General features: G+C 49.2%; 1 protein-coding gene across 2 annotated transcripts in view; it reads right to left on the reverse strand.

The window, feature by feature from the left end:
* The window catches only part of COL6A2 (collagen type VI alpha 2 chain), a 31,713-nt gene extending 15,814 nt beyond the window's left edge, over positions 1–15,899 (reverse strand). For both annotated transcript variants that reach the window (XM_049806218.1, XM_049806227.1), the window contains exons 1-14: positions 15,714–15,899; positions 7,868–8,002; positions 6,324–6,922; positions 5,719–5,739; positions 4,931–4,996; positions 4,321–4,374; positions 4,166–4,210; positions 3,948–3,974; positions 3,649–3,675; positions 3,502–3,546; positions 2,231–2,284; positions 1,780–1,842; positions 1,452–1,514; positions 442–531 (exon numbers count right to left, since the gene is read on the reverse strand). In XM_049806218.1, coding sequence (XP_049662175.1) covers positions 442–531; positions 1,452–1,514; positions 1,780–1,842; positions 2,231–2,284; positions 3,502–3,546; positions 3,649–3,675; positions 3,948–3,974; positions 4,166–4,210; positions 4,321–4,374; positions 4,931–4,996; positions 5,719–5,739; positions 6,324–6,922; positions 7,868–7,973 — 1,260 coding nt within the window. In that variant the 5' untranslated portion in view covers positions 7,974–8,002; positions 15,714–15,899. The remainder of the gene's footprint in view (positions 1–441; positions 532–1,451; positions 1,515–1,779; positions 1,843–2,230; positions 2,285–3,501; positions 3,547–3,648; positions 3,676–3,947; positions 3,975–4,165; positions 4,211–4,320; positions 4,375–4,930; positions 4,997–5,718; positions 5,740–6,323; positions 6,923–7,867; positions 8,003–15,713) is intronic.
* Between the last annotated feature and the right edge of the window lie 579 nt (positions 15,900–16,478).

Below are 16,478 nucleotides of genomic sequence, written 5' to 3' on the forward strand. Positions count from 1 at the left end.
TGCAGTGCCCCATCACATTAGCTTGGGTCTGTGTGGCACCATTGATGTTGTGACACAACTGCGGTTTGATGCTGCCCCTTTCAGAGAGCTCTACTGTAACAACCAGCAGATCTTGACTCTGTGAGCTCCTCTGAGAAGCTGGAGTTTTGGGGAACTTGCTAGAGTACAGCCAAAGGGTCCCCGCGCGTCCAGAGATGCATTTGTTATTATGTGGGAATACAGGATGCTTCTCTAAGGTGAAATGGTTAACATCAGGCTTAGGATTATGGAAGTACTGCTCTGTAAAGATGGAGGAGACAAGGAAATCAGCTTCTGCACATCTTTTGGGGTGCAGAAGACAGGGCAGGCAGGCTAAATGGGACAGTTTTCAGAGCTCATCCATGAAACTGCATCAGGCTCCTATGGTGTGCCCACTGTTCAGAGAGCTATTCAGACACTTACAGGCTCTCCTTTGGGTCCAGGAGGTCCTGCTTCACCTCTTCTTCCCTTACTTCCAGGAGGCCCTTGAGGTCCAGGATTGCCTGGAAGTCCCTTGGAGAAGAAAAAGAAATACAATTTGTCAGAAGAGAGGTCAAGGTGCACACACACACCTCTCATCCTGTGTCAAGCAGTCCACCCTTGAGCAAGGGTGCGTATGAGTGTACAGTTTATGCTTCCACACACCCACCATGCCTGCATGTTAAAGGTACATGCACAGGCTCCAGCCTTGGAGCACTGTGATGCTGTGTCACCTTTCCTCCATCAACCAGGGCAAAGGCTTGTCAGCTCTTCCTTACAGCATCTGTCCAGCCCTGCCTAAAGTCAGAGGGCTATTTCAGCCTCCTCCACTATCTCTGAAGTAACCGGCCATCAGCATAGCAATCCCTTTGGCTGTTATAAGGTAACATGCAGTGGGTAAAGCCTGCATTAGATCTCCGAGCAACTAATTGTTAAAGTTTACTCACATGAATAAAAACAGCCTGCAAACACTGGCACTGCCACAAACACTGGGGAAGTCATGAGACTGTGGCAGGGAAACCATGGCCAAACAGGGCCAGGAGAAGACGGAAAGCAGAGGAAAGATGCAGTGCAATGGATTGGCTAGAAAGGTAAATCCTCCTAAGTCTTTTTGCCTGCTTTTCTCTGCTTTGGACAAATGCTCGAGACCCATTCTCATTTTGCTCTGGGCAGCTGCAGGGAAGTTGCACAGTCCCCTCTCCTGTTACCCACATCACATTTCCTACGGTACTGGTGGGGACACGCATGGCGACAGAGCTCACTCGACCACGCAAGGGCTTGTGCTTTCTCTGTGCTGGTGGGCTAATTTGCAGAAACACCAGGATGCCTTGGCAAGCAGTCATCTTTGTGCTGCAGCTGCCCCATGACCACCAGCTGATACTGCTCTGGCTCCATGCCATGTGGAGCAGACCCTAGTAAGACACTGGAGACATCTGAAAGCTGCATGAACCTACCGGGCTTCCTTTTTCTCCTGGAGGTCCTGGGGGTCCGCTGCGACCAGGCCGGCCAGGATCTCCCTGAAACAGCCAGAAAGCAATGGTCATTGCCTGCATCATCAACATGTTGCTGTGCACCACCTATGTGCACCATGAGGAGCCCAAGGAGCAGGGCCAGCAAGGCTCTTCCCTTGTCTCTTGTGTCTGGTGATGTCATCCAGACCCCATAGCCTACGGGCTCCATGAGTAGCAAAGGGTTTAAGAGTAAGTACAGGCAATGGTATTTAGTTGTTCCCACTGGTGGCCTCTGCCCACACTCGCTCCTCACTGTTCAGAGAACTTGTACCTTTACACCTTCATCTCCTCTTTCACCTTGGTCTCCTGCATCTCCTGGGTAGCCATCAGGGCCCTAGGGAGAGAAAAATGCAACAATATGCACTTTTCCTGCAGAATAAACCAAATGTCTCAGAAAGGTGCTCTAGAGACTAAAATGTTTTTGCTTGTTGCTAGTGTTGATGAAAGGAGCAGCTCCTCCTCTCTATGTGGAGGGGAGGGACACTGGGGGATCCCAGCTTACGTGCCCATGGAAAGGAGGCACAAAAAAAAAAATCAGGCTGTGCTCTGCATTCTGGGGATCCCAGGCCTGGGATCAACTCATGCAATTGGTAGGAAAATGGGCCAGTAACCTTTTGTTGGCCATCTTTCTACATGTGCAACTCATTCAGCAGCTATACAACTGAATACAACTGATGTGCTATACAACTGATGTGCTGAATGAAAGAGTAAAGTGTTCCTACCTTGTCACCAGGGTCTCCCTTGCAGCCCGGTGGTCCAATTCTCCCCAGCTTGCCCTGGAGAGATAGCATTCAAAAGAAAAAGACAGAGAAGCTGTAGGTGTCTGAAGGGAAAATATGGCTTTTCTTGTTAATGGCTACTGATTTTTAACATCATCTGCTGACCATACCTGTCATCAGCTAGAGAATAAATAGTGACTGTATTCCTTAGACAGGAATGTGGTGTGCAGAGTCCAATGGAGGAGGAGAAAGCGATCTAAAAGCCCTGAGTGGTAGCATGGGTGTTGGTGGGAGTTCAAGCACACTTATCCTGCACACATGCCCTGGGTGATGGACACATCCCTTGAGGCTGGATTTGGTGGTCACTCCCATCCATGGTTGTGCTAGTCCTCTGTCATGCCTCTCATGTGAGAGCAGCTCAGGTCTGCAGTCATCCTGCTGCCTGATGGACGCTGTGAGAGCAATGACTGCCTTGCTCTGTGCCCCAAAATGGCTTTGCTGGCAGTGCTTAGACAGCTCACCCCGGCTAGAGAGCGGTGGGTACTGAAGGACTTGAGTGTTTTAGCGCTTCAGCAGGCATTTAAGGAGTGGGAAGAAGAACTGGTATTATCTCACAGATGTACTTGGCTGGGTATATGAGAAAGTGCAGAGCAAAACCAATGTGTGCTGGCTGGACAAAGCCAGCTGAAATAACCTCAAATTAGGCTATTCTGCTGCAGTACCTCTGCATGGCATGCAGATCTAAGGGAGGTCATGGCCCTCTACACTCACCACAGAGGAAACAGAGGATTTCAGGTCTTTGTTACAAGGTACTTGAACTTGGCTTTAGGGCTTTAATATTAAGAACAAGCAGTGGCTTAGAGATGAAATTTCAGATTCTGCGATGAACTGCCTTGAAAACCAAATTGTTGCAAAGCTTTCTGGGTACGTGTCCTGTAGGGGTCACTAACACTCAAAATGAGATCCCTGTACCCAGACGATCGGCCGTGTCACCTCCTGCAGCAGGAGCACAGCCCCAGTTACACATCTAGTTCCTGAAGAGAGCTTGTTGATGAGGGGATAGCACTTCTGTGACCTGAATTAATTCATCTCTAGCTGGTTCACATATTTCTACACGACATGCAGAATAATGTGCAAATAAGTTCATAGAAACCTCAGTCAAAACAAAAAGCTAGCATGTGGGATAGGATAAACAAAACAATCTGTGGGGATAAGGTGGGGTAAAGAAATGAAACATCAGAGGCAACATTACAGGGTTCTCCCAGTGCTGTTACCTTCTGTCCATCGGTGCCATTCCTGCCTGCCAAACCAGCGGCACCCTGGGATCGAGGGGGAAAAGAAGAGGGATCAGCAATCTGTTAACGCACACTCAAGGGTTGGTAGCTGGAACAACATGCAAGTTAGAAAATATCCTTTCTTACCCTCCGTCCATCGGATCCAATCTCACCCTGGGGGAAGAAGAGGACAGGAGTCAGCCAGTCTGCCTACATCCCTTCCACCCGTTTAGCTCAGTAAAAACACCAACACTTCACAAGATCACAAGCAATGCCTGAAGGAGACAGGCTTTGGGATGCCACTGGAAATCCCTCCCCATGTCTGTAATTATGTATTAATAGGGTTGTTATTCTCTCCATTACAGCCAAACTCCCCCTCTTTGCAACAGAAAGGTGTGCATCCCCTGCCAAGTACCCGGACAGCCATTTGGTCTCTTCTTTCTCACCTTCTCTCCTTTCAGTCCTGGGACACCCTAGATAAAAAGAAAAGAAGAAGGCGGCTGTGTTAATGCCTGGGGATAAAGCAGGAGCCAAGGCAGCAGCATACGGAGTGGGGGGGCGCGGGTAGGAAACAGGCAGGTAGAGAGGGAGAAGCAGCGCTCCCCCTTCTTTACCAAAAATCAATGAATGCAAAGAGCTCAGTCACTGGCTATGGGATTCTTACCTTGGGACCAGGGTATCCAATTGGACCTTCAATACCCGGGTCACCCTTAAGGGAAGAAGACACGGAGAGTTAGCTCAGGCACAGCAGACGTGGCCCCAGCTAATGCAGGGACAGCACTGCTGGCTGCAGTGGGGAGGGGACTTTCCACAACTTACCTGTCGTCCCTTCAGCCCAGGGGATCCTGGCTCACCCATGTTCCCCTTTGCACCCTAAGGAAAGAAAAAACCCAGCATAAGTCAGGGCTTGGTGCTGGCTGTGAGAAAAATGGCAATTTCTAGGAGCATCAGGCTCACTGTGGCTGTTCCTACAGAGCTTGGGGCAGTGTGCTGGTGTAGCGGGACCTGCTTTATTCCAGGGAAGTTGGGGAAAGGCTGTGTGTGTGCGTGAGGACACAGAGCTGAGGGCAGGAGAGTGGGACACCCTGCACATGTGAAAGCTCTGCTCTTGAGGATGGGAGAATTGGAGACAGCTGCTGCCTCACTCCTGTTTTTCTCAGGTGCTGAAGATGCCAGCTGTGGCTGGCACGGCTGATGCTTGGATGCCTCTCTGCACTGCTGTCAACGCATCAGCCTTGGCACACATGGCTGTGTGCTCCATTCCCTGCAGCACAGCAGCATCCCAGGGCCAAGACATGCTGGGGAGTTATTTCCCACCTGGGTGCTACACCTGTGAAGGCTGCTGCAGCTGAGGTGGGATCTAGGGTGTCCTGCAGTGTTTGTGGCAGCTACTGGCATTATCCTCTTCCCACAGGTTAGGGAGACTTACCTTCTGCCCTCGGTATCCCTTGGGACCAGGCGGACCTGCAATCTCCAGGCAGCTCATCCTGTAGCACTGAAATACAAATTAAACAGGAGGTGTAACTGCGGCACTGCAGCATGCTGGCTGCTTCATGTGGTGAGCCAGTGTGCACCCGAAGCTCAGCTCTGCACCATGGCTCTCCACGCACCTGCCCCTGCGACTGCAGTGCTAAAAACTACTATGGCTCGAGCTGAGTCAGAGTTGAGGCAGCAACAAGCATGCAGAAAAATGCTGCTTGTAAATTAAAAGCAGAATGTTGCCGCATGCATGTTCATTATGGCTTGGCTCTGGGCGCAAACTGAAAGAACAGGACTGCTAAGTGTCAGGCGAGGTCGTGTGGACTTGCTTTTCTGGGGCCATCAGGGGGTGTGCATGCTCTTTAGAGCACCGCTCTGCACACTCCTGCCTATGTGTGCCAAACCCTGTCCATATGACAGCAGCAGGGCAGAAACTTCAGCTTGCAGAGCCCCTACAAAACCTGCCTCCAAAGTGATAAAATGAGTCTATTCAATAGACCTGAATTCATTGCAGATAAGGGGGAGGCAGAAAGTGAAGAGTCCAGTATGCCATTTTAACCACTGTGTAAGGAGATGGATTCCCAAGCTCTGCACTGATCCACAGACAGGCAGAGAACCATCCCATGCAGCTCACTGCAAGATCTGGCCTGCTACTTTGGGGTATGAGCTGCTCTTCTCTAAGAGAGGCAACTTAAACCTGTGTCCTGTGGCAAGGGTATAAAGATGCTGCTCACTCACCTCTCCATAGGCTTCGTGTTTCTGCAAAGGAGAAAACAAGATAAACAGAATCAGTTAAGGTGGTCAGCCCCCAGACAAAAACAGCATCACACCCTTGGAAGTGTGTGTGATGGTAAGGGAGAGGAGGTGGTAAAGGTCCTGTGGCTTTAAAGATGTTCTCAGCAGAGTCCCTGTTTAACAGTGTCTCACAGGTGGGGCTTCAAAGACCATGCTGATGGTGAGCACACGTCTCGGTGCTGCACACTCTTCCACACACCCCCGGATGGGGAGCAGGCTGGGGTATGGGTCTGGCCTTGAGCAAGAGCCGGGACTAGGGTGGTAGCCTGTCCAGACAAGCCAGGGAACAGAGGCACAAACCAAGGAGCCCTGGTGGAGCACCTAACCAGAGAAACCAGAGATGCTCGAGACTTCATTTGGCCCATAAGTGCTAAAAGGACATAGAAAAGGAAGAGAAACAAAACGGAGGCTTTTCCCTGTTAGAGGTGCTCTCTAGATCCCTGCCAAAACCCACTGTGGGGCCTCTCAGAAAGCATCCATGCGCTGCTTCTCTTGTCCCCCTCCCCCCCCCCCGTTATGCTCCCTGCACCTCAGGTGGCACTCCGTACCATAGCTTGGATTATCCTATCGATGGTGTTCTCATCGATTTCCAGGGTGTCTTTCTGTGTGATGGCATAGTTGTTGCGGTACAGCTCATGTGGCAGGTTGGCGATCTCTCGCAGTCCCTGCTCGTAGACATTCTCACTGGGGGCCACTGCAAAGAGCTTGATCCCCATGTCTCGTGCCCTCTCAGCCTGCACCTTCATCCCCCCACAGGGGCTGCCAGTGACATGGCCATCGGTGATGACTATTGCAAAGTTCACACCCGAGGCCATCTGGGTCTGAATCTGTTCCGTCATGTTGGAGATAGCGCAGTCCGTGAAGGTGCCCCGGCCAAGGTAGTTAATAGCAAGTAGACGGGTGAGGTATATGTCTTTGCTGCTCGTTAAAGGGCTGTAAATTTCCACCACATCCGAGTAATGAAGTCCACCAAACTGCCAAGTGATGTAGACTTGGCTCTGGTAGAGCTCACTCTCCAGTTTATTGATGAACATAGGGATGAACTGCTTTATTTGATCCACGAGGCTCTGGATAGGCACAGTCTGCAGAGCAACACTCTCTGAGGTGTCAATGATGAAGTACACATTGATGGGGCAGTTCCTCTTTTCTGCATGGAGACAATTATTCAGACCATGTCAGAACACTTCATGCACTGCTGCACCCCCTTCACTGTCCCCCAGAAACCTGGACTGAGAAGCATATATAGACAGCACATACAGGACAGCACATAGAGTTGTGAAGAGAGCAAACCACAGCACGAAGCTCAAGGTTCAGCCTCCTGTGAGGGTGTTGCAACTCTTATTATTCAGAAGTTATTTCCACCTGGGTTGGAGGAAATGAGGAAACTGAGTACTAAGAGTCAGGTTTGAACAAAGAGGAGCAACAGTATGACTTTTGCTCTCCTGAACTAAGTGAATGCCCTGCCTACCAGGCTGCTGGTTTCTCTCTGATTTATAAACATTTTCAAAAAGATTGTACCCAACTGCGATACCGGAAAAAGCACAAGTCCCACTTAGCTCTAGCAGTAACATCTATGTTCGACACATCTGTGTCAGACAACTCTCCAGTGTCTAGGACTTCAAAGATCTGGTCGCTATTGAATCAATCTTGAAAATCTTGCCATTTTTTGTAAAAGTCAGGCTGGACACGTAAATCACCTCCTCCACACCGTAACTGAAAAGTGCTGAAATCGTCAAATTAAAAATGTACTATTCTCTCATGTCAGATACAGAGCTGAACTCTGGCAATTGACTGACTGGTATTTAATACTGTGTCAGCTGGGAGAAGCCACTACTGGCAGACCCCAGCTCTTCAGTCTCTACCTCTCTGCACTCCAGTGCAAACCCAGAAATGGGAGTTTCAGTGGAGGATGGTGTTCCCTACAGATGGATTGCTACCCCAGGACACTGCCCAGGAGTGCAAAGGGGCAGGAGATGTGTAATGTGCCACTGTCAGTTCCTTTTGAGCAGGGTCTACACCTAAGCATGGCCATTGCTTTTGGTGAAATTGCTGCCTACAAAGGAGAGAGACACCCAAATTATCTGGTTAATACCTGCACAGGAGGTAGGACTGACATCTCCAGGATCCCCATCAAACTGAGCATGGAGAGGAACTAGAGCCACACAAAGGAGAGTGGAAAAAAAGGCTTGTTGGAACATCTCAGCAGTTCCTCTGGATATTTAGATGCCTGTGGGAAAACACAAGTTACATGTTAAGCACAATATACAATCTCCTAGCTCTGCTGGGAAGACACAAAGCTCCTTGTAAACCCTGTCTGTGAAAAACAAGACCTCTCTATCACCATGACACATCACTGGGTGACTAATGTAGATTTTTGTACTGACTTGAAAACTAAGTAATTAGCTTTGTTGCGGTATGGGCGAATGATTTAAAACTGCTTTAGCTTCTCTGTCAGTCTGAAGGGAGGGATCAGGTGATAGAGCTATTGACAGTGCATCAGGATCTTCTGATTTCATGGTTTCTCTCCAGGTGTGTGTCTGGCTGCCCCATGCCCACATTGGCTCCATCACCCCTGATCCATGCAGACATAGGCATCCATGCAGACATAAGCATCCATGCTCCTCTCTTCACCTGCTTAGCCAGACCACCAGTGAAGGTGTGCAGCAGGTCCTTTCCAACTTCAGCTCACCATGTGGGTGTGGTGATGCCTGTGTATACCAAAAGCGTACAAAATCCCTTGCTTAACAGTGCTGCTTTGTAGCCTGCACAACCCGTGGAGTGAAGGGATGAATAAACAAGCACTTGAAGAAGTGCATGTCTTTAGCATTCAACCCACCACTGCGCCTCCAAGGTCCAGCTGCACATGAGAATATATTCTGTGTAGGGTTATGATAACTTAAGCAGCAGAAGAGTTAGAGATCTAGTCTGAAAAGTTCTTGCGAATGTATATATGTGTTCAGAGGAAGCCAGGATATGAAAAGATATTCACAGACAAAACCCAAGTGAAACTTATAAACAGCAAAGAACATGGAGGAAGAGGCAACGCTCGCCTTTATGTCTAGAGGACAATAGCAGTAACCACCATGGCCCCTTGATGGCACACAGACCATAGATGTTTTTCTGCTTGGTGATCAAATCAACACAAACCGAAGAGGGGCATGAGGGGAGGTTTACCTAGCACCAGGCTTGCTGGTGACAGATGGAGTCCAGCTATCTCAAAGCGGGAAAAGGATTCTCGCTCATGAGATGGTGGACCTCACAGAGAGGGCTTTAAACTAGCTTTGAAGGGGGAAGGGGATAACACTAGGCTCACCAGAGATGAGCCTGGGGGCAGCATGCCAATGATGGGGGTGGAATCGATAGTCCAGCTCAAGTGCATCTATGCCAATGCATGCAGCATGGGCAATAAACAGGAGGAGCTGGAAGCCATTGTGCAGCAGGATAGATATGGTGGGACGACTCCCATGACTGGAGTGCTGCAATGGATGGCTATAAGCTTTTCAGAAGGGAGAGGCAAGGAAGGAGAGGTGGTGGGGTGGCTCTCTATGTTAGGGAGTGTTTTGATTGTACAGAGCTACACGATTGTGATGATAAGGTTGAGTGCTTATGGGTACGGATGAGAGGGAAGCCAGAAAGGCAGATATTGTGCTGGGAGTCTGTTATAGACCACCCAGCCAGGCTGAAGAGACAGATGAATCATTCTACAAGCGGCTGGCAGTAGTCTCACAATCATGTGCCCTTGTTCTTGTGGGGGACTTCAACTTTCCAGACGTCTGCTGGAAATACAACATGGCAGAGAGTAAGCAGTCTAGGACGTTCCTGGAGTATGTGGAAGATAACTTCCTGACACAGCTGGTAGGTGAGCCTACCAGAGGAGGAGCCTTGTTAGACCTACTGTTTACAAACAGGGAAGGACTGGTGGGAGGAGTGATGGTCGGAGGCCGTCTTGGGCTTAGCGACCATGAAATGATAAAATTCTCAATTTTTAGTGAGGCAAGGAAGATGGTCAGCAAAGCCACCATTATGGACTTCCGGAGGGCAAACTTTGGACTTTTCAGGACACTGGTTGAGAGAATCCCTTGGGAGACAGTCCTGAAGGGCAAAGGGGTCCAGGAAGGCTGGACATTCTTCAAGAAGGAAATCTTAATGGCTCAGGACCAGGCTAGTCCCATGCGCTGCAAGACAAACCACTGAGGAAGATGACCGGCCTGGCTGAACAAGGAGGTTTTGCTAGGACTCAAGAAAAAAAGGAGAGTTTATCATCTCTGGAAGAAAGGGCAGGCAACTCGGGAAGAGTACAGGGATCTTGTTAGGTCATGCAGAGAGGAAATTAGTAAGGCAAAGGCTTAGCTAGAACTCAATCTGGCCACTATTGTAAGAGACAAGAAAAAAAGTTTTTACAAATATGTTAACAATAAAAAGAGAGCCAAGGAGAATATCCAACCTTTATTGGATACAGAGGGGAACATTGCCACCAGAGATGAGGAAAAGGCTGAGGTACTTAATGCCTTTTTTGCCTCAGTCTTTAATAGTGAGACCAGTCATCCTCAGGGTACTCTGCCCCCTGAGCTGGAAGGCAAGGACGGAGAGCAGAATCTATCCCCCATAATCCAGGAGGAAATAGTTAGTGACCTACTATGCCATCTGGACACTCACAGATCTATGGGACCAGATGGGATCCATCCAAGAGTACTGGGGGAGCTGGTGGAGGTGCTTGCCAAGCCACTCTCCATCATTTATCAGCAATCCTGGTCAATGGGGGAGGTCCCAGACAACTGGAGGCTTGCCCATTTACAAGAAGGGATGGAGGAAGGATCCAGGGAACTACAAGCTTGACCTCAGTACCAGGGAAGATTATGGAACAGTTCATCTTGAGTGTGCTCACATGGCATATGCAGGACAACCACGGGATCAGGCCCAGTCAGCATGGGTTCATGAAAGGCAGGTCCTGCTTGACCAACCTGATCTCCTTCTATGACCAGGTGACCAGCCTAGCAAATGAGGGGAAGGCTGTGGATGTTGTCTACCTGGACTTCAGTAAGGCTTTTGACACTGTCTCTCATGGCATACTCCTTGAGAAGCTGGTGGCTCATGGCTTAGACAAGTGTACTCTTTGCTGGGTAAAAAACTGGCTGGATGGGTGAGCCCAGAGGGTTGTGGTGAATGGGGTGAAATCCAGTTGGCAGCGGGTCACAAGTGGTGTTCCCCAGGGCTCAGTACTGGGGCCAGTTCTGTTTAATATCTTTATCAATGATCTGGATGAGGGGATCAAGTGCACCCTCAGTAAGTTTGCAGATGACACCAAGTTGGGAGGGAGAGTTGATCTGCTCAAGGGTAGGAAGGCTCTTACAGAGGGATCTGGACAGGCTGGATTGATGGCCCGAGGCCAATTGTATGAGGTTCAACAAGGCTGAGGGCCGGGTCCTGCACTTTGGTTACAACAACCCCATGCAGCGCTACAGGCCTGGGGAAGAGTGGCTGGAAAGCTGCCTGCCAGAAAAAGACCTGGGGGTGCTGGTTGACAGCCGGCTAAATATGAGCCGGCAGTGTGCCCAGGTGGCCAAGAAGGCCAATGGCATCCTGGTCTGTATCAGAAATAGTGTGGCCAGCAGGAGCAGGGAAGGGATTGTTCCCCTGTACTGGGCACTGGTGAGGCCGCACCTCGAGTACTGTGTTCAGTTTTGGGCCCCTCACTACAGGAAGGACATTGAGTTGCTGGAGCACGTCCAGAGAAGGGCAACCAAGTTGGTGAGGGGCCTGGAGCACAAGTCTTATGAGGAGCAGCTGAGGGAACTGGGGTTGTTTAGTTTAGAGAAGAGGAGGTTGAGGGGAGACCTTATAGCTCTCTACAACTACCTGAAAGGGGGGTTGTAGTTAGGTGGGTGCTGGTCTCTTCTGCCAGGTGGCTGGAGCTAGGACGAGAGGAAATGGCCTCAAGTTGCGGCAGGGGAAGTTTAGATTGGATATTAGGCAAAATTTCTTTATTGAAAGGGTTGTCAGGTATTAGAACAGGCTGCCCAGGGAAGCGGTTGAGTCACCATCCCTGGAGGTATTAAAAAAGTGTGTAGACAAGGCACTTCAGGACATGGTTTAGTGGGCATGGTTGATGGTCGTACTCGATGATCTTAAAGGTCTTTTCCAACCTAAATGATTCTACAATTCTATGATTCTATGTGTGATCTCTGTTATGAAAAGAAGGTCTGTCCAGTCCAGAAAGAGAGCCTCTTCCTTGAATGGCTTTTTGGGGCAATTCTTAGAAGAATGCAAGGCTTGAACGGACGTGAGAGTGTGTTTCGTTGAGTTGGCAGTGCAGGGGGAAGGCAAGTTAGTAATGCAGCTGAGCTGCTGCCTCAGTTGCATGAGAAACAGCATTACCTGAAGAATACAGACAGCTCAGCTCCTCCTGCATCTCTCTAGAGTCCTCTCTCCACATGGTGACCGGCTACTTCCTGGTGGGATACGTCCTGTTCCAGTTCACACTGCAAGTTGCAGTGCATCACAGGTTTCTGCAAACTGGTTTATGCTGGAAAGACCAGTTTGTATCAGTGCCACTGACATCTTTACAACAGTCTTCCTCCTTCCTAAGGCTTGTGCATATCCTAACAAGCTGGCAAGAGCCAGTGCTCAGGCTGGATTTTAGATAGGGAGTCCTGGATGGATAGGACAAGAGATCCAAAAGCCTCAGGAACACCAACTTGAGGTGCTTCACAGACACAGCTCAGCAAAACCCTCTGACATCAAGGGCCTCTCACATGCCTCCAGCTCAGCACCCAAATGTCCCTACCAAGTAGTTCGTGGGTCTTTTTCCTCCCCCTCCAGCTCAGAGAGGCTGCACAGCTGTTTGCAAAGAGACCTGACCGTGGCTTCGTGAAGTCCCTGCTTAGGTCAGTGTGGCTCAATTTTCATTGCGCTGCAGAAAACAGAAGGGCTATGATAAGGATAAAATACTTACTTTAATGCTAAAGAGGTGTTTTAGTTAAGATCAAGACTTTCTCCCTCTAGCCTTACTACAGACTTCCCTCATCTTGTTTGCCCTCTACAAAGCAGAGCTGCAGAAGGTCCTGATCTTCTATAGGACACAATGGCTTTGTGCCTTCAGACAGCACCATTTTAGAGCCAGTCTTTTGTGACAGCTGAGGAAGCTGGAGACATCAGCTTTGGGAGAGGCTGGGAGCACAGGAGGCTTTGGCCAAGTGTCTGACTCACAGATCACCGTGTCATGTCCTGAGTTTAACCACCTCCCTCCCGCCATGTGTGCGTGGGTGGGAAAGGAGCTGTGCAGAAGAGCTGCTCCCCAGGCAGAGCTGCGAGGAACAGTTAAACTGCATGGGCAACTAGGGCCAGTGCTAGCACAGGACTGTCCCTGCCCGCAGCCCTCAGGGCTTTGGACTGGATCAACAAGACACCATCGCCTTTGCCTCTACATGGGCAGAAAGGTGAGGCAGAAAAGTGACAGCTGAAAACACTGGACACACTTCACTTTTTTATGGTCCTCTTGCATGCAGTCTCCTTTATTTCATTCTGTTACAGGCACTCTTGTCTCCATCAGAGGGGATCTCTGTGCCTTGAGCTACGTTAGCCTTCTGCTATACCAGCATCCCACCTGGTCATTAACAGTGAGTGGACATAGAGGGGGGAGGCCCCTCTCCCCACCTAAAGGGGTCTCCAAGGCTGGGTGGTTGATGGTGCCTATTTTGTCATCCTCAGAGCACTATCAGCTGTTATGATTCTCTCACAAATCTCATAACATTTGGTATTTTCCTTAAAGCTCCACCTCCTGAGGCAAAATGCTCAAATGGAAGGCTCGGATTTCACCAGCAAAAGGGTGTATTTCAGACTACTGTATTTTCTGGATATTGAAGAGAATTTTTGAGCACTGACAGTCCAGAGGACTAATGGAAAGAGCAAACTGGGAACTTACTGATTACGTTTGAATACTTGGGTCTGCCCATCCTGTTCTTCCTTGACCTTTCTCTCTCTGCAACAGCAGGACCATGGTATTTTAGGAGCAAGGCCTTACAAGCATTTCTCTTGAAATTTCCTTCTCTCAGTATTGTATTGTTGAGTGATGCATCTCTTTCCCCATGAGATGCACACAAAGAAAAAACAACAGGGAATCTTGAGCAGTGGTTTTGGGTCCTCTGAACAAATTTTGAGGGCACTGCTTTGTACCATCCTCCCTGCATTAGGGTCTATGCTCCTACCTAATGCCTCAGGTGCTCAACAGAAAAATGCACGCATGGTCTTGTCTGCTTCTCCCACACTCAGATCCCAGGTGACCTGGCTGTTACCCACATAATTGCAAAAGTATATGGAGTTATCTAAACAGAGCTCTGCAAAAATGGTAGTCTTGCAGGAGGACCTGAGTTCTCTGCTCTTCTCACCCTGAGCAATGGAACCAAATGTAATATTCTGGCAAACAAATGGCATGCAATGACTCTTTCAGATGTGCAAATTATAGTCAACTTATTTGTGCTTTCACATCTGATTATCAGATAGATCAGATTTTAAGGCACTAGAAAGCACCTCAAGTGCCTGACCAGGCAGAGCCATGGTCTGTCCTATCCGACACATTGAAATTTCTCTAGTTCTTCCTGGTCCACTGTGTATTTCTCCTTCAATACCACAACACCTATTATAGCTGAGCAAATTGTTTCCAAATTCACAAAAATTCAGGTGCTCTGCTCTCTAAGCTAACTCTGCCTGCAAGAAGCTTATTTAAAGCCACAAAAATTGCATCCTCTCAAGAAAGGAGAACTGTGCTAGCTATGTCATATGCAGAATAAAGTTTGAAATGGCACTGCTGCTCTGACATGGAGCCAGTCCCAACTTTTTTCATGGCCATGCCCAGTGGGCAGTGCCTGTGGTGCCACCTGTGTGTGTAGGCAGCATTTTACTCCATTCAAACGTTTGCAAGATTAAATGAAACCAGGAAAACAAAGAGTGTCCCATTCGGAAAAAAAAGCTCTTATAAATGCACCTCCTCTTCCTCGTTTGCATGTCCATGGCTTGCACATTGCATGCAGAGGGAATTTCAGTTTGTCGCAGTTGCTACCCAAACATGCCCTGTAGTTTTCAGTCCCTGGACACACTACCCATGGGAAAAGTTTCTCAACAGCTGCAGGGAGCCCAGTTCTTCTCCAGCTCTCCTACTGCAACTATCCTGGGACTTCGGCCAGGGGAAGCCCAGGCCACAGGAAGGCTGATGGGGGGCATCGTGCAGCTCCCTGGAGCTTTGGCTCTGGCAGCCAGAAACTTCCATTTACAGCACTCATGCAGACCCCTGCTACCAAAAAAAAAAAAAAAGCTGACCCGAGGAGGCAAGCGCAATGAGCTCGCAGGCATTTCCTAACGTGCTGTTACCCCCCAAAATAGAGGAGCTTGTGCTGATGAACAGCTTGTGCTGTGTCTCAGCAGAACTAGGAGACACAAATCACGGGTTGGACTAATGAATATCTTCTGAAATTCCGAATCGAAGAGGAATTGTGCAGCAGATCAGTTCTGCTGCACAGCTGCAGCAGAGTACCGTGCTCCTCCTGCTGCTGTCACATTTGGTTAGCTGGTGAACTCAGCTTAGTTGCCCCAGAGAAGAATTTAGTTCAACAGGTTCCCTGGGGGATTTTCTAGACCTCCGGCCCTGGCAGATGAGAGTGTGTAGCTCACAGCATGTAGAAAGAAAACTCTTGGAAAAATTCCCAAACAACCCAAAAGCACCAGAAAAAAAAAAAAAAAAAAAAAAAATTCTCTTATAGCAGATACTGTCTGAATGTGATGTGCCTGAAATGAGGCTGGAGAGCCCGTGAGCAGCAGCAGTGGCTGTGCAGCCTCAGGGGCACAGGCTGGGATTTCAGAGGCTGGCTCTTCTCTTCTGAGCTGGAGAACCATCAGTAGTAAATAGCCGCACGACCGCTGTACAAAGAAAGGAAAACTCTGCCTACCTGGCAAACGAGGTCATCAAAATTTCTGCCCCCAAAGCCTCCGAAACGTCAGGGAAAAGACTTTGTGGAGTGGCTGGTATCAGGAAGGCTCCTGCATCCCCGGCTGGAAGGGTGAGCTCCCAGGCTCGGGGTGCTCGGGATGTGTGGGGAGGAGCGGCAGAGGCGTCTCCAGCCCCGTCCGTCTCTTCCCTGGCAGGCTGGAACTGCCCTCCGTATCCCTCCTCCTTCCAAATCAGGCACCAGCCTCATCTGTAGTAGCTGCAGACATCCACGGAGAGTCACTGTGGGTCTACAGACACCTCGGGACCGTCACCTCCCACCCGCTCCCCTCCCCGGGCAGATGCTGGGCTGGGGCGAGGTTGTCATCCTTGGAACTGAAGGCATTTTTGTTTTAAACAAGCTGGAAGAAGTCTCATTTTTCTATGATGAGAGGCCCCTTTTCGTGGTTGGCATTGCTGCCCCACATATTAATACCATCAAATAGCGTTCTTCTTTCTTTCCCCCTCCCTGTACTCCTTCTCCTTTTCCCATCCTCGTAACGTGGCCTGAGCGGAACAAATAAAACAAGAACATTTCAAAAAAGAGCAACTTGCAGCTTAGCCTTTGCAAATATCCAAGTCTTGCTCAGAGTCATCCAAGTCTGAGTATTACCTCTTCCTATTGATTCCTTTCTGGGTTTTGTTTTTTTGTTGTTGTTAGGTTGGGTTTTTTTTAGTTTTTAATTTCATAGGCAATTTTTAGCTCTGCTAAATGAAAAGCAGGGGC

This window comes from Accipiter gentilis, chromosome 1 (genome assembly GCF_929443795.1).
Source record: "Accipiter gentilis chromosome 1, bAccGen1.1, whole genome shotgun sequence".
In the NCBI taxonomy this organism is placed as follows: domain Eukaryota; kingdom Metazoa; phylum Chordata; class Aves; order Accipitriformes; family Accipitridae; genus Astur; species Astur gentilis.